Below are 24,098 nucleotides of genomic sequence, written 5' to 3'. Positions count from 1 at the left end.
GGGTCAAGGTCAAGGTCACTGTTACTTAAAATAGAAAAAGGGTTCTGTCAATAACTTTTGTTTCGGTAAGATATTTGAATAAAACTTGTATGTAATGTAGCTTATATCAAGACAAAGGCTGGATTGATTTGAGGTTTCTGGGGTCAAGGTCAAGGTCACTGTTACTTAAAATAGAAAAAGGGTTTCCGGTCCAGTAACTTTTGTTTCGGTAAAGAATTTGAAATAAAACTGGTATGTATGTAGCTATATCAAGACAAAGGCTGGGATTGATTTTGGGGTTTCTGGGTCAAGGTCAAAGTCACTGTTACTTAAAATAGAAAAAGGGTTTCCGGTCAATAACTTAACTTAGAATGAGCTATCATATGAAACTTGGTGTATAGAAAACTTACATAAAGTTTAGCTTGGGATTGATTTTGGGGTTTCTGGGATCAAGGTCAAGGTCATTGTTACTAAAAATAGGGTTAGGTTAGGGTTAGGGTTAGCATATCTTCTACATGCATGGAGGGATTTTGATGAAAGTTGGCACAATTGTTCACCATCATGAGACGGAGTGTCATGCGCAAGAACCAGTCCCTAGGTCTAAGGTCAAGGTCACAGAGGTCAAAGGATACAAGAATGAAAAGTTTGTCCCGAGCATATCTTCTTCATGCATAGAGGGATTTGATGTAACTTGGCACAATTATACACCATCATGAGACGAAGTGTCTTGCGCAGTTCCATTCTTTAGAATTACTTCCCTTGTTGTTACTATAAATAGCTTATATTGTAACTTTTTCATTACTAGACGTAGGGAAAAATCGAGACCACTTTTCTGTAGTACAACATGCATGTTACATCCAATTTTGAGGTGTATTTTGACCAATCTCTACCTGGTAAGGATTTCTGTGTGGACTTACAATTTTTTTTTTGTATTTTTTTTTTTTTTTTTTTTTTTTAAGATTAACTTCCCTTAGTTGTTACTATAAATAACTTAAATTGTAACTTTTTTATAATTGACCGTAGGGAAAAGCCAGACCACTTTTCTGTGGTACAACATAGTTGTACTTTCTAATTTAGTGTATTTTAAGGTATCTCTACCTGGTAAGGGGTTTTTTTGTGGACTTAGAAAAACAAAAGAATTACAATGATTACTAAACAACCACAAAATTAAAATTACATCTGCAAATACAGGTGCTAGAGTAAAGAAATTTGCTGTGACGGGCGTATATTGTGACATTCTGGCACTCTTGTTTATTCTTATGAAAAGTGTTGAAAACCTGGTTTCGTGGCATTGACGCGTTTCTTGTTATTTCGATGTAAATGAGATGTGGAACCAAAATTTGTAGTCCTGTTTGGCGCCATATAACCTATACTGTGTTGGTGCGCCGTTAAACCCAAATAAATAAATAAATATTAATCACAGTTCATTTACAACATGTATATATATCAAAAAAGCATACAGGATTAAATACGAAGCTGAAAGCTTATTTGAAACTCTCTCCTTAAGCTACAGTTAATGCAGCTTTAGCAGCCACCAATATTTATCAGTCACTTGCCTTGAGCAGTCAGTTAGCTCACTTCCCAAATTGACTTTTTGTTCCAATAATAAGTTAAGGCTGTGTCGCTTGTTTCACTGGCTGCTTAATACAGGTTTAACTGTTTATTCATTTTTAGGACCATATCTAAGAATGGAGGCAGTCCACCACTCACCTACCAAAGGTTTCAGACCCTTATGTCACAGATGGGAGACCCAGTCAAGCCAGTCACTGTACCTGATGATCTCATAAAAGGTAAAATGTATCTGATAGTTTTTATCAAGTGATGAAGTGCAGTCTAAATCTAAAATACATTTAGCATAATTAAATATACTCCAAAATGAAAAGAACAGAAGTGTGAATTATTCCTTTTCCAACATTTTTCAGTCTGAAACAGCTGCTAAAAAACTGTAATATTAAGTTTTGGAACACTCCGGTTCCATTTTATCTATTAATGGGAATTATGCTTGTTTGGGTTTGTAGTAGACTAGTAAAGGACTTTTTTAAGATCCAGGACAGAGTAAGTATGTTTTGCTATGTTTCCAATATTTGAGGAAAAGAGAGATAAGGTCAGTTGAGGCTAAACATTTATGTGCACTTGGACTTAGACACAAAATGACTTTTTCCTCTGACAATGCAGTATATGTGATGTTAATCACATTGTGTGCTAGCTCAAGTTCTTGTTTGTAGTCAGATTTTCATTAGGTTTTGCCCATTTTTATGTTTCATCAAGTGCTTTCTAAATAGAAATAATATTGGACTTTACGTATTCCACAACTGCCTGTTCCATTGTTTTCAGGATGCAAAACTCCTGTTGATAAAGATTATGAGAAGAAGTATGGGGTACCGACGCTGGAAGAACTGGGTAAATCAGCAAAGGATTGTGGGCCATGTTTGTTCCCAGGTGGCGAAACTGAAGCTCTGGAACGACTGGACTCCTTGCTGAAGAAAACTGTAAGCAAATACTGTTGAAACCCTGTATCTCAAATTCTAAAGGATTGAGTATTTTACTTTAGATAACTGAAATTCGTCTAAAAATTATATTTTGTGCACTTGTTTTTCGGGACGGGACTTGAAAGTGTCTTGGAGATAACAGGATTTTTGAGATGAACAAGTTTGAGATACTGAATTTCAATTGTACATCTTTTATTATATACATCAAAAATTTATTGAAATGCTTAGTAAGTCCAATCAGATTTATTTTAAGAAAGATACCTACACATTAAAGAGCCTCCATGACTAGCTTATATAAGGTTGGTGACTCTGAATCACTTGCCTCTCACTGCAGTGCATTCCAAACCTAGCTCAGGGTCTAGAACTTCGTTTTATGAATGAACATGAACTGTTTGGACAAAATCTCAAAATTTCATGCCCATGAAATTAAATGATTTCACAGTTAATGAATGTCTCACCCAATTAGCTCAATAGGGAGAGTGCAGATCTATGGGTTGCTGGATAGTGAATGCGATCCCCGGGCGGGCCATATGTTCTTTATGACGATTTGATAAAAGACGTTCTGTCTGAAATCATTCGTCCTCCACCTCTGATTCATGTGGGAAGGTTGGCAGTTACTTGCAGAGAATACAGAATCCAGGAACACTGGTCAGATTTACTGTCCACCGTTACATAACTGAAATACTGTTGCAAAACAGAGTTAACCCAAATAAACAAACACAGTAAAAGAACAGATAAGTTATTTAAAAAAATGTCTTTGCTGTTTATACCAGTATAACCCATATGGTTGAGAGTTTTATAAATCATGAAAGTAAATTTCACATTGTCATGGTTTTGGAATAAAAGGTATTCTATATTTTTCAGAACTGGGTTTGCAACTTTGAGAAGCCAAAAACTGAACCAAACACCCTTAAACCTAGTACTACAGTACTGAGTCCCTACCTGAAGTTTGGATGTCTGTCAGCAAGAATGTTTTACCATCGGGTCAATGAAGTGTACAAAGGAAAGGTATGATGATATTGTATTACATTTTTATCACAGCAGTTTTCAGTATATATTCAAAGTAATGTAGACAGATAGCATATATTAGCTGCACCATGAGAAAACCAATTAAGTGCGTTTGCGACCAGCATGGATCCAGACCAGCCTTCGCATCTGCGCAGTCTGGTCAGGATCCATACTGTTTGCTTACACTTTCTCTAATTGCAGTAGGCTTTGAAAGTGAACAGCATGGATCCTCAGCAAACTGCGCAGATGTCTAGGCTGGTCTGAATCCATGTTGGTCGCAAACGCACTATTTTGGTTTTCTCACGGGGCAGCTCATAGTTATAGGCTATTATTCAGAAATATGCTCAAGTTCTGCAGCGGAATTATTGTGTGACTTTCGGAGAGCATATATTATTCCGCTAAAGAATGAGTACATATTTCTCAAGGAAAAACTAGTAACTTTTTTATCACATTATGTTTCTTCAGGTATTAATTAGTTTATGACTTTGTTCCATAGCTGGAATAAAATTGACGATACTGGTTTAAATGAACGGATTTATGCAACAACACACATTAAAATGGTGTCACACGCTTGATATGAAATTCAGATGTCAGTATGGAAGAATTTTGACCTTTCCAGTTTGGTCCATTGATAATTTTCAGAGATAAAAATGAGTATATAATGAATGTTTGTAAGAATACTTGCAGATAACTCGTACATTAATGTGACATCTATTTCATACAATTATGATTGAGCATCCATGCTGGTAAAGAATTTTACGGACCTAGGTTCAGATATGAATCTCATTGGATTTAACCTGCTACGTTGTTGGAAGAAGATTACTCCCAACATGTAATAGTTGATGCCTCTTACTTATTATGGCCCAGTTTGAAGAAGGAGGTGTATATTGTTTTGCAGATGTTGGTCGGTTGGTCCATAGACCAATCAGTTTCTGGATAACAACCCAAGAAAACTTGGGCCTAGGATCAGGAAAATTGATAGGGAGGTTAGTCAGAACCAGCAGCTGACCCCTAATAATTTTTAGGTCAGTAAGTCAAAGGTCAAGGTCACATTGACCAGGAACAGTTAATTATTTTCGGATGATATGTTGAGAACGCTTGGGCCTAGGATCACGAAATTAAATAAGGAGGTTGATCATGACCACCCATGACACCTATTGATTTTGAGGTCAGTAGGTCAAAGGTCGGGGTCAAATTGACCCATAACAGTACAACTTTTTTTGCCAAATTACTAGAGAATGCTTTGGTCTACGATCACATTTGATATATGAAGGTCACATGTGACTGGTAAAAGACCCATAATTATTGATTTGAGGTCAGAAGGTCAAAATGTCCAGTGCACATTGACCAAATAATTTTTGTTCCTTATGCAGTTGCCAGTTACTGAATGCATCAAGGGTGGCATTTTGTGTTCTATGAGTTCTTGTTCAATATTGTAGTTGATTTTCACTTCACACATCTGTCTCTGAAAATTTTATGTATTTTGTTTGTTTTGGGTTTTTCCAACAGGATTTTAGTTATGTTAGGGCAGGCAGTTGACTTAACTAGTGCTTCTGGATTCTGTAACAGTACTTTGTTCTCTGCAAGTAGAAGTTAAGTTCTCTACATGGATCAGAGGTGGTAGCTAATAATTAATGAAAGATTTCAGACAAAATATCTGCTATTTTCTTGTGGAGCTTAGTGGTTGGGTTCAAATGTTATATAAATCATTATTAATTTTGCCAGTTCAGTCAGATAAGTGGGGATTTTTATGTATTATAGAAGCACAGTCAGCCACCAACGTCTCTGCTGGGACAGGTGATGTGGAGGGAATTCTACTATACTGTTGCTGTGGGAACGCCAAACTTTGACAAGATGGTCGGCAATTCTGTGTGCACTCAGGTAGACTGGGATACTAATCCAGAGTTCCTTGAGGCTTGGAAAATGGTATTTTATGATGATTTGTTCATTTTTAGCTCATCTGATTTTTAGCTTACCTGAGCCAAAGGCTCATGATGAGCTTTTGTGACCGCTGAATGTCCATCGTGCGGTGTGCATCGTGGGTCAACAATTTCTAAAAAAATCTTCTTGAAAACCACTGGGCAGAATTACTCCAAAACTTCATAGGAATGATCCTTGGGTGGCCCCCTTTCAAAATTGTTCGAAGAATTGAATTCCATGCAGAACTCTGGTTGCTATGGCAACCAAAAGGAAAAACTTAAAAATCTTCTTGTCCAAAACCACAGGGCCTAGGGCTTTGATATCTGGTGTGTAGCATCATCTAGTGGTCCTCTACTAAAATTGTTCAAATTATCCCCCTAGGGTCAAATATGGCCCAGCCCCAGGGGTCACATGGTTTATATAGACTTATATAGAGAAAACTTTGAAAATCTTCTTGTACAAAACCACAAGGCCCAGGGCTTTGATATTTGGTATGAAGCGTCATCTAGTGGTCCTCTACCAAGATTATTCAAATTATCATTCTTGGGTCAATATGGCCCCACCCTGGGGGTCACATGGTTTATATAGACTTATATAGGGAAAACTTTGAAAATCTTCTTGTACAAAACCACAAGGCCTAGGGCTTTGATATTTGGTATGTAGCGTCATCTAGTGGTCCTCTACCAAGATTGTTCAAATTATCCTCCTAGGGTCAAATATGGCCCCGCCCTGGGGGTCACATGGTTTATATAGACTTATATAGGGAAAACTTTGAAAATCTTCTTGTACAAAACCACATGGCCTAGGGCTTTGATATTTGGTATGTTACATCATCTAGTGGTCCTCTACCAAGGTTGTTCAAATTATCCCCCTAGGGTCAAATGTGGCCCTGCCCCGGGGGTCCCAAGTTTTTCATAGACTTATATAGGAAAAAAAGTTTAAAAATCTTCTCGTCTGAAATCAGAACACTTAGACCTTTGATATTTGGTTTGTAGCATTGTCTTATGGTCCTCAACCAAAATTGTTCAAATTGTACCCCTTGGGTGAAAGAGGCCCTGCCCTGTGGGTCCCAAGTTTTATATAGACTTAAATAGGAAAAAGCTTTAAAAATCTTCTTGTCTGAAACCATACGACCTAGGCTTTTGATATTTGGTATGGTGCATTGTCTAGTAGTCTTCTACCAAAATTTTTCAAATTATGCCCCTGGGATGAAAAGAGGCCCCGCCCTAGGGTCGCTTAGTTATTATGTGAGTTATATAGGAAAAATACTTAAAAAATCATCTGATCCTATTTCCAAGACTGTTTAATTATAATTACCTGATGACCCCAAGTAATATAATGTCACTTCACTGTGACCTTGACCTACTGACCTACTTTCTTGTTTTTTAAGATACAGCCTTGAAATTTACATACACAGTTTTGCACACAAATCGTAAAACTGAATTTCATTGACCATGAATGTGACCCACTGACTTTCTTAATATTTTATCATCATTTTGACATTTGAAACATGTAGCTCATACTACTCAGGTGAGCGATCCAGGGTCATCATGACCCTCTTGTTTGAAAAAAATTGATGAGTTATTCAATATTGTCATCACTTGATCGGTGTCTGTGTTGCCTGGTTAAGTTTTATGTTTAGGTTAGCTTTTCTCCTAAACTATCAAATGTATTGCTTTGAAACTTGCAACACTTGTTCACCATCATAAGCCGACCCTGAAAAGCAAGAAACATAACTCCATCCTGCTTTTTGCAAGAATTATAGCCTCTTTGGACTAAGAAAATATCAAATTTCTGGGTTAAGTTTTATGTTTAGGTCAGCTTTTCTCCTAAACTATCAAAGCTATTGCTTTGAAAATGCAGCACTTGTTCACTATCATAAGCTGACCCTTTACAGCAAGAAACATAACTCCATCCTGCTTTTTGCAAGAATGATTGCCTCTTTTGGACTTAGAAAATCAGATTTCTTGGTTAAGTTTTATGTTTAGGTCAGATTTTCGTCAAAACTGTCAAAGCTATTACTTTAAAACTTGCAACACTTGTTCACCATCATAAGCTGACCCTGTACAGCAAGAAACATAACTCCATCCTGCTTTTTGCAATAATTATGGCCCTTTTTGGACATAGAAAACATCAGATTTCTTGGTTAAGTTTTGTCTTTAGGTCAGCTTTTCTCCTAAACTAACAAAGCTGTTGCTTTAAAACTTGCAACACTTGTTCACCATCATAATCTGACCCTGTACAGCAAGAAAGATAACTCTGTCCTGCTTTTTGCATGAATTATGGCCCCTTTTGGACTTAGAAAATATCAGATTTCTTGGTTAAGTTTTATGTTTAGGTAAACTTTTTTCCTAAGCTATCAAAGCTATTGCTTTGAAACTTGCAACAGTTGTTCACCATCACATAAGCTGACTCTTTACAGCAAGAAACATTATCCATCCTGCTTTTTAGCTCACCTGTCACAAAGTGACAAGGTGAGCTTTTGTGATCGCGCGGTGTCCGTCGTCCGTCGTCCGTCCGTGCGTGCGTGCGTGCGTGCGTCAGTCCGTAAACTTTTGCTTGTGACCACTCTAGAGGTCACATTTTTCATGGGATCTTTATGAAAGTTGGTCAGAATGTTCAACTTGATGATATCTAGGTCAAGTTCGAAACTGGGTCACGTGCCGTCAAAAACTAGGTCAGTAGGTCTAAAAATAGAAAAACCTTGTGACCTCTCTAGAGGCCATATATTTCACAAGATCTTCATGAAAATTGGTCAGAACGTTCACCTTGATGATATCTAGGTCAAGTTCGAAACTGGGTCACGTGCCATCAAAAACTAGGTCAGTAGGTCAAATAATAGAAAAACCTTGTGACCTCTCTAAAGGCCATATTTTTCATGGGATCTGTATGAAAGTTGGTCTGAATGTTCATCTTGATGATATCTAGGTCAAGTTCGAAACTGGTCACGTGCGGTCAAAAACTAGGTCAGTAGGTCTAAAAATAGAAAAACCTTGTGACCTCTCTAGAGGCCATATATTTCATGAGATCTTCATGAAAATTGGTCAGAATGTTCACCTTGATGATATCTAGGTCAAGTTCGAAAGTGGGTCACGTGCCGTCAAAAACTAGGTCAGTAGGTCAAATAATAGAAAAACCTTGTGACCTCTCTAGAGGCCATATTTTTCATGGGATCTGTATGAAAGTTGGTCTGAATGTTCATCTTGATGATATCTAGGTCAAGTTCAAAAGTGGGTCACGTGCCGTCAAAAACTAGGGCAGTAGGTCAAATAATAGAAAAACCTTGTGACCTCTCTAAAGGCCATATTTTTCATGGGATCTGTATGAAAGTTGGTCAGAATGTTCATCTTGATGATATCTAGGTCAAGTTCGAAACTGGGTCACGTGCGGTCAAAAACTAGGTCAGTAGGTCTAAAAATAGAAAAACCTTGTGACCTCTCAGAGGCCATATATTATCATGAGATCTTCATGAAAATTGGTCAGAATGTTCACCTTGATGATATCTAGGTCAAGTTTGAAAGTGGGTCACGTGCCATCAAAAACTAGGTCAGTAGGTCAAATAATAGAAAAACCTTGTGACCTCTCTAAAGGCCATATTTTTCATGGGATCTGTATGAAAGTTGGTCTGAATGTTCATCTTGATGACATCTAGGTCAAGTTCGAAAGTGGGTCACGTGCCGTCAAAAACTAGGTCAGTAGGTCAAATAATAGAAAATCCTTGTGACCTCTCTAAAGGCCATATTTTTCATTGGATCTATATGAAAGTTGGTCTGAATGTTCATCTTGATGATATCTAGGTCAAGTTCGAAACAGGGTCATGTGCGGTCAAAAACTAGGTCAGTAGGTCTAAAAATAGAAAAACCTTGTGACCTCTCTAGAGGCCATACTTGTGAATGGATCTCCATAAAAATTGGTCAGAATGTTCATCTTGATGATATCTAAGTCAAGTTCGAAAGTGGGTCACGTGCCATCAAAAAGTAGGTCAGTAGGTCAAATAATGAAAAAACGTGACCTCTCTAGAGGCCATATTTTTCATGGGATCTGTATGAAAGTTGGTCTGAATGTTTATCTTGATGATATATAAGTCAAGTTTGAAACTGGGTCAACTGCGATCAAAAACTAGGTCAGTAGGTCTTGAAATAGAAAAACCTTGTGACCTCTCTAGAGGCCATACCCTTGAATGGATCTTCATGAAAATTGGTCAGAATGTTCACCTTGATGATATCTAGTCAAGGTTATAACTGGGTCACGTGCCATAAAAAACTAGGGCAGTAGGTCAAATAATAAAAAAACCTTGTGACCTCTCGAGAGGCCATACCTTTCATGGGATCTGTATGAAAGTTGGTCTGAATGGTCATCTTGATGATATCTAGGTCAGGTTTGAAACTGGTCAACTGCGGTCAAAAGTAGGTCAGTAGGTCTAAAATTAGAAAAATCTTTTGACCTCTCTAGAGGCCATATTTTTCAATGGATCTTCATGAAAATTGATCTGAATGTTCACCTTGATGATATCTAGGTCAGTTTCGAAACTGGGTCACGTGCGGTTAAAAACTAGGCCAGTAGGTATAAAAATAGAAAAACCTTGTGACCTCTCTAGAGGCCATATTTTTCATGAGATCTTCATGAAAATTAGTGATAATGTTCACCTTGATATCTAGGTAAAGTTCAAAACAGGGTCACGTACCTTTGAAAACTAGGTCAATAGGTCAAATAGTAGAAAAACCTTGTGACCTCTCTAGAGACCATATTTTTCAATGGATCTTCCTGAAAATTGGTCAGAATTTTTATCTTGATAATATCTAGGTCAGGTTCAAAACTGGGTCACATGAGCTCAAAAACTAGGTCACTATGTCAAATAATAGAAAAAACGACGTCATACTCAAAACTGGGTCATGTGGGAAGAGGTGAGCGATTCAGGACCATCATGGTCCTCTTGTTGCAAGAATTATGGCCCTTTTTGAACTTAGAAAATCATGGGTAGGACAATATTTCTGTTATACAGAGACAAAAAAATCAGATGAGCGTCTGCACCCACAAGAGGGTGCTCTTGTTAACTTGTCTGATTTTTTTTGCTAGCCTGAACCAAAGGCTCATGGTGAGCTGTAGTGACCGCTCAATGTCCGTCGTGCGACATGTGTCTGTCAACATTTTCTAAAAACATCTTCTTGAAAACCACTTGGCAGAATTTCACCAAACTTCACAGGAATGATCCTTGGAAGGCCCCCTTTCAAATTTATTCAAAGAATGGAATTCCATTCATAATTCTGGTTGCCATGGCAACCAAAAGGAAAAACTTTAAAAATCGTCTTGTCCAAAACTGCAAGGCATAGAGCCTTGATATTTGGCTTGTGACATCATCTAATGGTCCTCTATGAAGATTGTTCAAATTGTGTCCCCGGCGGGGAAAAGAGGCCCGTCCTGGGGGTCTCAAGTTTTACATAGACTTATATTGGAAAAAACTTTAAAAATCTTCTTGTCTAAAACCACACGACCTAGGCCTTTGATATTTGGTAGGTAGCATTGCCTTGTGGTCCTCTACCAAAGTTATTCAAATTATAACCCTGCGGTGAAAAGAGGCCTTGCCCAGATGGGGTGGGGGTGGTCTAAAGTTTTACATAGACTTATATAGGAAAAACCTTTAAAAATCTTCTAGTCTGAAACTGCAAGGTCTAGGCTTTTGATATTTGGTATGTTGGATTGCCTTGTGGTCCTCTACAAGAATTGTTCAAATAATGCCCCAGGGGTGAAAAGAGGCTCTGCCCTGGGAGTCCCAAATTTAACATAGACTAATATATAGGGAAAAAAAATTCTTTTCTGAAAGTTCAAGGCTAAGGCCTTTGATATTTGGTATGTAGCATTGCCTAATGGATCTCTAACAAGACTTTTGAATTTATGCCCCTTGGGTGAAAAGAAGCCTCGCCCTGAGGGTCACTTGTTATATGAGTTATATAGGAATAAATACTTCAATACTTCAAAAATAATCAGATGATATTTCCTGGACTGTTTAATTATAATTACCTGATGACACCCCAGTAATTAGGGGTCACTTGCTCTTGCAGCTGTCACGTTGTTAGCCACTTTTGAAAAATAGTTTTTGATTTTTCTGTGATGCAAACACTTAGTCAAATTATGCTTCTCTGTAATATAATCAAATTGATGTTCTTACCAAAACCAAAAAAAAACAACTGACTGTATTTGACAGGGTCGGACTGGTTATCCGTTTATTGATGCAGTGATGACACAGTTACGAGAGGAAGGGTGGATTCACCATCTGGGTCGCCACGCTGTTGCCTGTTTCCTTACTCGAGGTGACCTCTGGATTAGCTGGGAGGAGGGCATGAATGTCTTTGAGGAGTACTTGCTGGGTATGTGTTATGTTCTGTATATAAGAATGTCATTGCCTTGATATATTTATCAGTAGGCAAGAATTTCAAAATATTTGAAAGGCAATCTTAAGTGAGGCTTCTAATTTTTTTATGCCCCCGAAGGGAGGCATATTAGTTTTCAACTGTCCATCCGTTTGTTCGTCATAACGTTAAAGTTTTGCATGAAGGTCAGCGTTAACTTTTGCATGAAGGCACTTTACTGGCGAACCACTGCACCCAGGACCTTCAAACTTCACATGCTGATACGAGGGTTCAACGCAATAAGGGCGTATCTACATATAATAATCATATGTAGATACGCCCTTATTGTGTTGAACCTAGGATCATAGTAATTATTTAGTTCAGGACCACTACTGACATTGGGGTCACCAGGTCAAAGGTCAAGGTCACAGTGGCCAATGTTACCTTTTTGCATGAAGTCACTTTACCCGCGAACCACTGCACTGCAAACTTCACTTGCTGATAGTACTTATTGAGTACACGCTCCCTGCTGACATTGGGGTCACCAGGTCAAAGGTCAAGGTCACAGTGGCCAATGTTATCTTTTTGCATGAAGTCACTTTACTCGCGAACCACTGCACCCAGGACCTTCAAACTTCACATGCTGATAGTACTTATTGAGTACACAATCCCTACTGACATTGGGGTCACCAGGTCAAAAGGTCAAGGTCACAGTGACCAATGTTATCTTTTTGCATGAAGTCACTTTACTTGTGAACCACTGCACCCAGGACCTTCAAACTTCACATGCTGATAGTACTTATTGAGTACACAACCCCTACTGACTTTGGGGTCAGCAGGTCAAAGGTCAAGGTCACAGGGGCCAATGTTAACTTTTTGCATGAAGGCACTTTACTCGCAAACCACTGCATGCAGGACCTTCAAACTGAACATGCTGATAGTACTTATTGAGTACACGACCCCTATTGACTTTGTGTCACCAGGTCAAAGGTCAAGGTCACAGGGGCCAATGTTAACTTTTTGCTTGAAGGCACTTTACTCGCGAACCACTGCATGCAGGACCTTCAAACTTCACATGCTGATAGTACTTATTGAGTACACAACCCCTGTTGACTTTGGGGTCACCAGGTAAATGGTCAAGGTCAAAGGTCAAGGTGCTGCAGGGGCATTTGTCACCATTAGTGACAGCTCTTGTTTCAAATTTCATATCGGGTGCATGACGTCAGTTTCTTGCAAGTCGTCATGTTTAAAAGTTATTTTACGACAATTTGTCTAATTTTACTCGGCTAAAAAACAAATTTATATCATTTATATTTGTAATATTATAAGTGTGGTGTGTGTATGTCATAAAAAGATTATTAGATTTGCATTGAGAAATGTGCACTCGTTCTTTGCAGAATGATATTGCGCAATTTTATTCCGCTGCAGAACTTGTGCATATTTCTTGATACGAATCTTATTACCTATAAACATAACATTTCAATTGCAATCCAGAATACAGACTTTAGGTATGCCTTATTATCTGTAGCTTAATGTAATATGAGAATCTTTTACTGGTTGAAGGTGCTGATGGAAATATCTGACTCGAGGGTAACTGTTTGGGCGCTAACGAGGCTCTGCCATTAGTTAACATGAAAACAGTTACCCGAGAGCCAGATATTTCCATCCGCACCTTCAACTAGTGACAGTTCTTTTACTTGCATGCCATATTCTTTAATCAATAAGAGAAATGAAGTAAAACAAATGCTTTTCTTTTGAGCACTATTTTATAATAGTAGTGTTTGAATTTACATGCATTCATTCATTCATTCATAAATTGCAGCACATGAGTCATCTTACACATTGGGGTGTAATACAAGTTTTTCTAGTGCTTGCAAAAACAGGAAAATCCTGTCTGGCATACAAAAATGTATTTTGCTTAAAACATTTTCTTTACCTGAGAAATATTCTGTAGATGCTGAATGGAACTCAGTGCAGGTATACATAATTATATGTGCCTGTCAGGTAGTGCTTATCTAGGTTTTGTTTTACTGAAGCTGATTTATGTGGGAAAATGGTACTGGCTGCTTCCTCGATTAGCCTTCAACATTTAGAGGTAAGTTCTTGGACTGGTCAGGCTGGTGTCAGTATAATGTGAATGGTTAAGGTATCTTGTCAAGCGTCTAAGGCTTGATATTCCAGTGAGGCAGCACTGTAAAGTTGAGAATTTTGCTCACTACTGCAAGTAGGCACTGTCGTTCATATAACTGAATATTTTGTTGAAAAACAGTAAACCAGAACACACAGATGCTGATAGAAGCTTCAGTGCCAGTGGTTGGGTGTGGCTGTCAGCCATTGCTTTCCAAGGTTTTGTCTTACACATGCTGATTGGAATCTCAGTGCAGGTAATTGTATGTGGCTGCCAGCTGGTGCTTATCAAGGTTTTGTCTTAGGCCTAAAAAAAAAAGTTGTTTGTTTCCAGTGACATGGCCAAAAAAAAATAGGGTAGGTAGGTAGGTTTTTTTTTTTTTTTTTTTTTTTTTTAAACCTAACACCATCGTAGTTTCAAACAGGGAGATTATAAACCTTATAAACATGCATCCTATAGTTATGTTTGATTTACACCTGAATGTACAATGACTTTGATGATGTTTTAGCAATATAAAATGCCATTTGATTGTGTATTTAAATATTATGAAATAAATATTTGCTTTATGTTTGTGTTTTGTTGTTGTTGTTTTTTTATTTCCAGAGTAGCCAATCCGATTAGCTCAATAGGTAGAGCAGTCGATCTACGGATCAAGTGGTCATAGGATCATTGTGTCCTATATCATTCATTCTCCACCGCTAATTCATGTGGAGAAGTTGGCAATTACTTGCGGAGAACATGGTTTATATTTGATTAAACATGAAACTTAATGAAATCTTGCTGTGGGTTCTCTCTTTAAATAATAATTTTAATATTGAATATTATTCAACAACCAACATTTATATTTCAAACTAAAACCAAGTAAAAGCACACTGGCCAGGAATATGATTTGCATCTTTGATCTGCATTGAGATTAATACCATCACCCCCTACCCCAGTCTAAAATTCTGGATTAACTGGAAATGCTAGACAATGGAGTTTTGACTGGTATGCCCAATTGTGAATTAATAAAGCTGCAAGTGGTTGTTCAACGTCTTACTACTATAAATCCAGGGTTTTCCCTAGGAAATTTATGTCCCCCTAAATTTATTTTTCTGGAAAAAGAGACTATTTTGGGGGACATGTTTGGATTTGCTTGAATACTTTGATACTCTTTTGGGCTTTTAGTAGTTTAAATTGATTAACTTTTAATTAATTTGAATAATTGTTTTTTGGGGAAAACTCATGCCCCCCTTTGCTAAGAAAAGGGGGACCTCGAAAAGTGGTAAATTTACCACCTTTTTGGGGGCTAGGGAAAACCCTGTAAATCCCATCTAAAACCTGACTTTTCAAGACTGCAGGCCTCGACCTTAACTTTTTTCAGCAGGTCCACCAACTGCTGAAATCTAGTAGACTTGCTCAGACTTTAGTGGACCTCCAATTCTATCACATAAATTGTGATGTTGTAGACGTCATAACTTCATATGGCTCAAAGAAACAGGACTTATTTCTAAAATAATTAAAAATGAAGACTGTAGCAATCTGTTATCCCGAAAAATAATTATTTTGAAAAGTGTCCCAAAATATGGACACAATAATCATCATCCACCCGACGTCGACCCGTGTTGAAAGTGAAAAAAAAATTAACAATTATCGGTAATTATTCTGATGATAAACTAAGTAATTAGCCTCGTTTTCATCATCAATTAACACCCACTCAAAGAGCTAAAAGAAGTGTGTCGGTTATTATGGCATCTGGAGTGGAGATCAAAGCGGTATAGTTGCCCGAGATTGTCATGGCATTACGTCATGTTTTCGCGCCATGTGACACATCACTGTCTGATCGTACTTTCTCGATTCCTTAAATTGTTGAGAAGAAATCAATAAAAAAGTTTTTTCTTTATCTTTTTTTTAGAAGCGAATGTGCAATATCCCGAATAAACTGACATGTAAATGTGTCGTGAACGATGATAGTGGATAGCCTACCTCTGTGACCTATTTGCCCTCAAGGAATTTACATTATTGTTTGAAAAGAATATCTAACAAAGTGTTGTGTCAAAAAATACATGTACTATGAATAATTTAAAACTTATTAAAATCCGCAACAACATCATACTGCTTTATTTTAAAACCACATTTTTATTTACGTTCACGAGGTCACGTAACCTATTCTGCCGCGCTAACAGAAATCTGTTTGCCAAAAATAGTTTTACGCCATGTATTTAAATTGCTGTCGCTTTTTCATTATTTAAGATGTTTTAATTGTGTTTTTTGTACATTCTGGTCAAAAGTCTTAATTTTATTACCATAGTATGTACCGTTTATTTACTTTAAGAAAGAAGTAAATAATCAAGATCGCGCTGTTTGAAATTTTACAAAACATTATATGAAAATCTGATCGTTTTTAAAGAATTTTGCCTACATTCCTGTCGATATCTTATCAAAATTGTTATAGAACTCAAACTGCATTAGTTCTCAAGCGGTGTTGAAAATTTGAAGCGATTACATTGAAAAATGAATGCACCACGCGCGTTTATTGTGTCAAAAGTAACCGCGATGTAAATAAGATATTACGATAGGGCGCACGTGTTTGTGGAATGGAAAATTACCAGCATGACGTTTTGATATTTTTACGATTCGCGGGTAAATTCCAGTCAATCCAGGTAATTTTGCCTGATGTATTAATTTCTCAATTTGGTAAAGTTACCACGTACAAAACCACTCGCCCGATCGATGGAGTAATCCATTCGTGCAAAGAGCTATAAAAATAATAATATACTTATTTGCAAAAATATGCGGCCCGATTTTACCGCTAAAAAAGTTTAGGGTCGGCGGTAAAAAATTAGGGTAGGTCGGGCCACCGGAAACAAACAACTTTTTTTTTTACGCCTTACACATGCTGATTGGAGTCTCAGTGCAGGTAATTGTATGTGGCTGTCAGCTAGTGCTTATCAAGGTTTTGTCTTACCGATGCTGATTGGAGTCTCAATGCAGGTAATTGTATTTGGCTGTCAGCTAATCCTTATCTAGGTTTTGACTTACAGATGCTGATTGGAGTCTCAATGCAGGTAATTGGATGTGGCTGTCAGCTAGTGCTTATCAAGGTTTTATCTTACAGATGCTGATTGGAGTCTCAATGCCGGTAATTGGATGTGGCTATCAGCTAGTGCATTCTTCCACCAGTACTTCAGAGTTTACAGTCCTGTAGCATTTGGCAAGAAAACAGACAAGAATGGAGACTATATCAGGTAAGTTGCCACTGCAGCTGTTATAAGTCCCCTACAGATGGAACACAGGAGGGGACTATAGGAATGCCCTCTGTCCGTCAGTCTGTCCATTTGTCTGTCCATCTGGATCCTGCATTTACTCAGAAAGTATTCAAGCTAGGTTCGTAAAACTTGGCATGATCAACAATTAGGTAAAATTTGTCGTCTTATCGGTAAAATTATCCCCCTTGAAATCACCTGGCAGTGCGATATCGATTTTTATCTGGTTGATGTTTTCCAATAGAAACAAAGAAGGAAAAAAAGTTTGAACAAATATTGTTTTAATTAGAATGAACACACAATATTTATTATCCTATTGAAGTGTTCGTCATTCTTTTCTCTTTACAAAGATATAAAAATTATTTATCTAAAATGAAGAATTAATGCTTTCCTTGGCGATTAAAAAACATCACTATCAGTCTCTGTTTACGGCATATAGTTACTGAATATAATAAGCAAAATCCTGTGATACGTATCTTATTCTTTTCCCTGTAGCCACTTTATTCATATATTGAGAATATTTATTATCCTATTGAAGTATTCTACAGACAATAAACTTTTTATATATGTTTTTATTTTGAAATTATTTTAATGTCTTCTTGCTTCCCTAGACGTTTAAATGTTGGTGATTTTTGTATTATTTCTTTATTTGCCGTGTCCGTGGTATTTCCGGACGCGTGCGGAAATGCACGAACCCACCCGAAGTTTAGCTGCCGATGTTACAGAAAATAGTTATAACATAGTATAAGTGATAATAATAGTGCGGGAATAATTTCAGTTATATTAAGGCGAACCATAGTTTTTGGGAATTACAAGCTTACCGCAAAAATAAATGTTACAGAGAAAGATGCTGACGTATCATGTTTATAAATAAAAAAAAATATAAGACATGATGCACGTTGCAACTATATATATTTCTTTCTAAACACTGTCTCTTATACTTATATATACCCCTTAATTTAAGTTTTAACCATAAATATGTTATAAAGAATTTATATAATGCAACATTTGAGTAAATTGTTTTCGGAGCCCCTGAAACAGCCATATTAAAGCGCTTTTCGATAGTTGTTTATTACCAATTAACAGCTTTTTGCAAGTTTATTGCTTATCAACACCTTTTTATTAGGGGATTAGGGAGGATCAGGTCTTTTTATTACACAGATAATAATCTTTTCGGTGACTGCGTAAGAGCATTTTGAATATTGTAACATGTTTAATGAACTAGACTTAAATACACAATAAATATATTGTTTCATTTTCAAGTACAAATGTTGTTAGATACATAAAATAATGGGACAGTGATTGAGTATTTACTTGTATTTGATTAACAGTATTTTTCCTCAATACAGGTTAATTGTTCGATATTAAAGTATAGATATATAGAACAGGTGTTAAAAGTTCGCCTAAGAGTGAAAATATTATAGTATAGAAGTTCTGTGACAACATTGTGAAAAATTGTCGTTTATTAATTTATTAGTTTATTCAAAGAAGTATAAAATACATTTTTAATTTTTTATAGCTCTTTGGTTTATTGTCTCTCCTGAAAATTATTATGTACTTTCTCTGCTCCATATTATATAATGCTTTCACTTGCTGTAGGCATTGTATTTATGCTATAAATCGAAATTGAATTGAACTGAATGTACGCACAGCTAATCTCAAGAAGGTATAGCACACACTAAAAGATATGAAAAATCTGTAATCCCCTGTTCATATAGTAAAAATATTCGTGATAGTTATTATGAATAACCTTTACACTACATTAGTGTCACTTTATCCTAAATCTTTTCTAAAAGACTTTTTTCTATGGTATGCTTGTTTTATTCTTAGGTTTTCCACTTTTTATTTTAAAAATCTGACATTTATTAAATCAGTCAGTCAGTCCCTTTTGAGAAACCTTGAGAAGTCATTATGCGCACATACTTTATTACACAATGACTGGCTCGGGGGCAAATAGGTCACACTTCCAATTAAAAGGCTCTGGTGTCATAAAAAGGTACCTTTTACATTGTCAAGTATGTTTGCTAGTTTGTTTTTTTTTCTGTTCATTTTTCATCAGTGTGTGACAATATGTTTTTCAAATGTTCATTACATAGCAAAATTAATTTTAACAAGTTAAATATGATTAATAATAATAATAAAAAAACGCATTTCACATCTATTTATAATAACTGAAAATGAAATTGTCAAGTTTGTAAGCACTTTTAAACATTTTTTTTCCTGCTTTCTATTTTTTAAGATAATAGTAGTTTCATGTACATGTATGTTATGCTCGCCTAATGTACATGATTTTGTGTATTTATATTTGTTTTTATGTCTCAGTTTCTTTAATGTAAAATATAAAGAAGATAATGTAGTGTTGATCATATTTTCATATACTATACCAAAGAAGTATAAAACATTTTTTTTATAGCTCTTTGACTATGCAAAATAAAAGAATAAATAACGTAGTGTCTTCTTTTTTCCGTTCCGTATTTTACATTATTGAAAAACAGAATTAAACCAAGTTGATGACTATATTTGCTGTTGTTGTTTTACCGGTACTTAAAATTGGCGTAAAATAAATCACCCTTCCCACTACGTTTTTACAGGAGATCTCTAATCTATAATCCTTGTTTTTTTATGATCGGCACCTCCCGTGATACGATAAGCGGAGATAGCCGAACCAAAACGATCTAAAAAATTTCCGATAGTGATCGATATTTAGCTAGACGGTCGAAGAGAGACAACAAGGTAAAGCGTTGATCTCAATAAACAAGGAAAGATAATAGAATCAATTTTTGCCCAATTCTTCAGTATGGTCTGTGAATAGAGGGGAATTTGTAGATTATACACATACATGACTTATGCTTGTAGGTCAAAGGTCAAGGTCACTATTTAAAGTCTCCATAACTTTTATGTGCATTTGTGGATTATCCTAGTGTTACACACAAACATTCCCCATGATGAGACAATGTGTCAACACAAAGTCATGATCTATGCTTGTCGGTTAAAGGTCAAGGCCACTGGTAGGGGACTTTTGTTTTGCCACTGTAATACTTGGTCAGTTGTTAATGAGAAATATCAATGACAAGTACTGAGCCCAAGGTTATAAAACTAAACTTTGAGACCAGTCTCAAATCTACAGCATCTGACTGGTTGATGCTTAGCTTACTCCTAGAATTGACCAATGGCAAGGCTGCATTCCGAGACTGGTTTCTACTTTAGAAATAATAAATGATTTTGTTGTTGGATTAAATTTTTTTTTTAATGTTTCAGTTCAGATGTGAAGGAATTATAACACAAGGGTACAACTTAAATGATCATCTGAACAACAAACAATGATTTAATCCAAGTGAAAATCACTCCTTGAGATATATTATTTTGAATCATCCATGATACCAAAGATTATTATCTACATCATTGATGTTATCCAACAGATATTTTCCTGTTATGAGTGGTTTTCTTTTCTAGCACCCCACCTTGACGTTTGACATTTAGGGTAACAGAGCTTCATTACAACCTTAACAGTTACCCTCAAGCCAGATATTTCCATCCGCACCTTCAACCAATGAAAGATATTTTTATTGTGATACACTGAAAGTGATTTTGTTGCATAATACCTTGACAGTTTCAGTGTTCTTTGTTTTATAGGAAAACAAAACATGTCATGTTAGAATCTTAATTTTAAAACATTGAACTTGAGTGTTGAATTATCAGGGTTCAGATTTAGACAAGCATACAAGCTAAATGCTAGTGGAATTAGCTAGTGGGCTTGGAATGTACTAGCTAATTTCAGCTAGTCAGTTATATACCAAGCAAATGTCTTCAAAGCTTTAATAAAGTTTGTTCTGCAGGTATACATTTTTCTGCATGAAAGGAATGTTATCATTTATGGTTATAAATTTATGATATTTCATTGTTCAACAGAACTCTGATATAATGCATGATTGCAGCTTGCATCAAGTTAACATGGAAGGATTTGACTTTAGCTTGTAAGTGGATAAAAATGGCACTTGCTATTTTAAAGGTCCAATACTAAGGAAAGTGAACATTTTAATTTCTTTTAAAAAGCACAGAAACTATTTCATTTTATTGGAAAATGAAAGTTGGTATGTAGAAATTCGAAATAAATCGCAGTATATGTACAATTATTTTTCTATGAAGTATGAAGAAAGTTAAAAAGACCTGGGGGTCATTCTGTCGATTCATTGAAATTTCAACATAATACACATACATTTCTTTGAGTTCCAAAGATCTTCTGTAAATTTTGACCTGCCAATCTTCATTATTTAGTGTCTTGCAGAAGTCTATGCACTGGCTATGAAAAAAATTGCCAACTCACTTTCCCTTAGTAATGGACCTTTAAGCTAATAGATTATTTTTTTGTGACTGGCTACTTACAGAGATTGATCAGTAGGTTTTGGCCAGTAAAATATTAATAAAGTAATTAAATATTATTGTTTAACATTAGCTAGTATCTTTTCATTTTAGCTAGTGAACAAAAAGGGCACTAGCTACTTTTAGCTAGTAGAAAATGTTGCTAAATTTGAGCCCTGATTATTATGACCATTTTGTATGGCATGAGTCATAACTTATATATAGTTAATATCTGTGTAAGCATTGACCATATTAAACCCTTTCTACTGCAGAAATAACAGTGTAGATGATCATTAAATTTTGTACAACAGAAGGGAAACAATTTGAACTGATTTTCTTAAAAAATATTCTATTGATTACACTTAGAAGGAAAGTTCTTAAGTTTTGTGTGTGTGCCTTAAAATTGCTTTCACGTTTGTGTAGGGAATTCTTTGTAGAAGAAAATTGAGAAAGAGCTTAAATGTCATCTTCAGACACTGGTAATTTATGTAAGGTGATAATACTTAAACACACTTAAAATTAGCACAAACTTTATTTATCAGATTTCCTTATTTGGCCTGTTATATATTTTGTATGGGACATTAGCCTCTTAAATTTTTTCGTGAAAATTTAAAATTCAAAAGGGATGAAAGTTTAAGATAAGGTTCTTTGGAATAATACTATGAAATCATTAATATTCATGGGGGATTGATTTTAAAATTTGTATTAGATGGTGAATGTAACTCTTACCCTGCTAATTTTCTAAAAAGAACTTGTCCATTTACCATTGACTGTAAAAATGGGTGCTTACCAAAAAGGTACTGACTGAATGGCGAACACTGCAGATCTTGATCAGACTGCATGGATGTGTAGCCTGATCAAGATCTACACTGGTCACAAAGGCAGAATCAATCGTCTCCAGCATGATAAGGGTTAATTCCTAAAAAAAAACAAGCAAAGTTCCCATTCATGTATCTTGATAATTATGTGGAAATCCACAATTTCATATCCCAGTGAAATTTGCATTTTATTTTAGTCAAAACCACAAAATTTCATATCAACAAAATTGAATGATTTCACAGCAAGTAAATTGCTGTACCATATTGGTTTGTTATTGATGGTGGATATTCGTAATCTGTTATGGTTGGAACAATTTTGTAGGAAGTATATCCCAAAGCTGGCAAAATTTCCCGAGAAGTATATCTATGAGCCCTGGAATGCTCCAAAGGCTGTACAGGAGAAGTGCGGATGTGTCATAGGGAAAGACTATCCTAAACCAATCGTAGACCATGACGTAGCTAGGAAGACAAACATATCCAGGATGGCAGCAGCATATGCTAGGAGAAAAGCAGGGAAGGAATCCAATGGTAATTGTTTTACTTTACATGTATACCAGGTATCTTAGATACCTTTATTTTATTATCCCCCACCGATGAAATCGAAAGTGGGGGTATTGAAATGGCATTGTCTGTCCGTCCATCCGCAGCCATTTCTCAGTAACTAGCAGGTAGAATTTCATAAAACTTGAAATAAACATGAACCGACATACTGCGATGATGCCCGTCAAGTTTTTTTTTTTGGATTGGTCAATTTCCCTTGATTTAATGAAAAATCCACGTCTGCAGCCATTTCTCAGTAACAAGCTGGTAGAATTTCATGAAACTTGAAATAAATGTGACCCAACATACTTTAATGATGCCCGTCATTTTTTTTAGCTCACCTAAGCAATGCTCAGGTGAGTTTTTCTGATCACTCAGTGTCCGTCGTCTGTCTGTCTGTCTGTCTGTCGTCTGTCAACATTTAGCTTGTGTATGCAATAGAGGCTGTATTTTTCAATTAATCTTCATGAATATTGGTCAGAATGATAACCTTGATGAAATCTAGGCCGAGTTCGAAAATGGGTCATCATGGGTCAAAAACTAGGTCACTAGGTCAAATCAAAGAAAAACCTTGTGTATGCGATAGAGGCTGTATTTTTCAATTGATCTTCATGAATATTGGTCAGAATGATAACCTTGATGAAATCTAGGCGTGTTTGAAAATGGGTCATCTCGGGTCAGAAACTAGGTCACTAGGTCAAATCAAAGAAAAACCTTGTGTATGCGATAGAGGCGGTATTTTTCAATTGATCTTCATGAATATTGGTCAGAATGATTGCCTTGATGAAATCTAGGCTGAGTTCGAAAATGGGTCATCTCGGGTCAAAAACTAGGTCACTAGGTCAAATCAAAGAAAAACCTTGTGTATGCGATAGAGGCTGTATTTTTCATTTGATCTTCATGAATATTGGTCAGAATGATTGCCTTGATGAAATCTAGGCCGAGTTCGAAAATGGGTCATCTCGAGTCAAAAACTAGGTCACTAGGTCAAATCAAAGAAAAACCTTGTGTATGCGATAGAGGCTGTATTTTTCAATTATTTTTCATGAATATTGGTCAGAATGATAATCTTGATGAAATCTAGGCCGAGTTTGAAAATGGGTCATCTGGGGTCAAAAACTAGGTCACTAGGTCAAATCAAAGAAAAATCTTGTGTATGCGATAGAGGCTGTACTTTTCAATTGATCTTCATGAATATTGGTCAGAATGATTGCCTTGATGAAATCTAGGCCGAGTTTGAAAATGGGTCATCTCAGGTCAGAAAC

The 24,098-nt window shown here is 36.2% G+C and overlaps 1 protein-coding gene across 3 annotated transcripts in view; it reads left to right on the top strand.

Moving 5' to 3' along the window:
* The window catches only part of LOC123536816 (cryptochrome-1-like), a 47,412-nt gene that overhangs the window by 6,701 nt on the left and 16,613 nt on the right, over positions 1–24,098 (top strand). For 2 of the 3 annotated variants that reach the window (XR_008367992.1, XM_045320265.2), the window contains exons 4-10: positions 1,654–1,769; positions 2,314–2,468; positions 3,333–3,476; positions 5,238–5,402; positions 11,599–11,761; positions 16,969–17,098; positions 22,616–22,821. Coding sequence is in view for 2 of the 3 variants with exons in the window: in XM_045320265.2 (XP_045176200.2) it covers positions 1,654–1,769; positions 2,314–2,468; positions 3,333–3,476; positions 5,238–5,402; positions 11,599–11,761; positions 16,969–17,098; positions 22,616–22,821 (1,079 nt within the window). In the remaining variant the exon portion in view is untranslated. The remainder of the gene's footprint in view (positions 1–1,653; positions 1,770–2,313; positions 2,469–3,332; positions 3,477–5,237; positions 5,403–11,598; positions 11,762–16,968; positions 17,099–22,615; positions 22,822–24,098) is intronic. The other variant, XM_045320266.2, reaches the window with a different exon arrangement.

This window comes from Mercenaria mercenaria, chromosome 17 (assembly GCF_021730395.1).
Source record: "Mercenaria mercenaria strain notata chromosome 17, MADL_Memer_1, whole genome shotgun sequence".
Taxonomy (NCBI): Eukaryota; Metazoa; Mollusca; class Bivalvia; order Venerida; family Veneridae; genus Mercenaria; species Mercenaria mercenaria.
The sequence above is the reverse complement of the archived record's forward strand: the minus strand, read 5'-3'. Positions and strand labels throughout refer to the sequence as shown.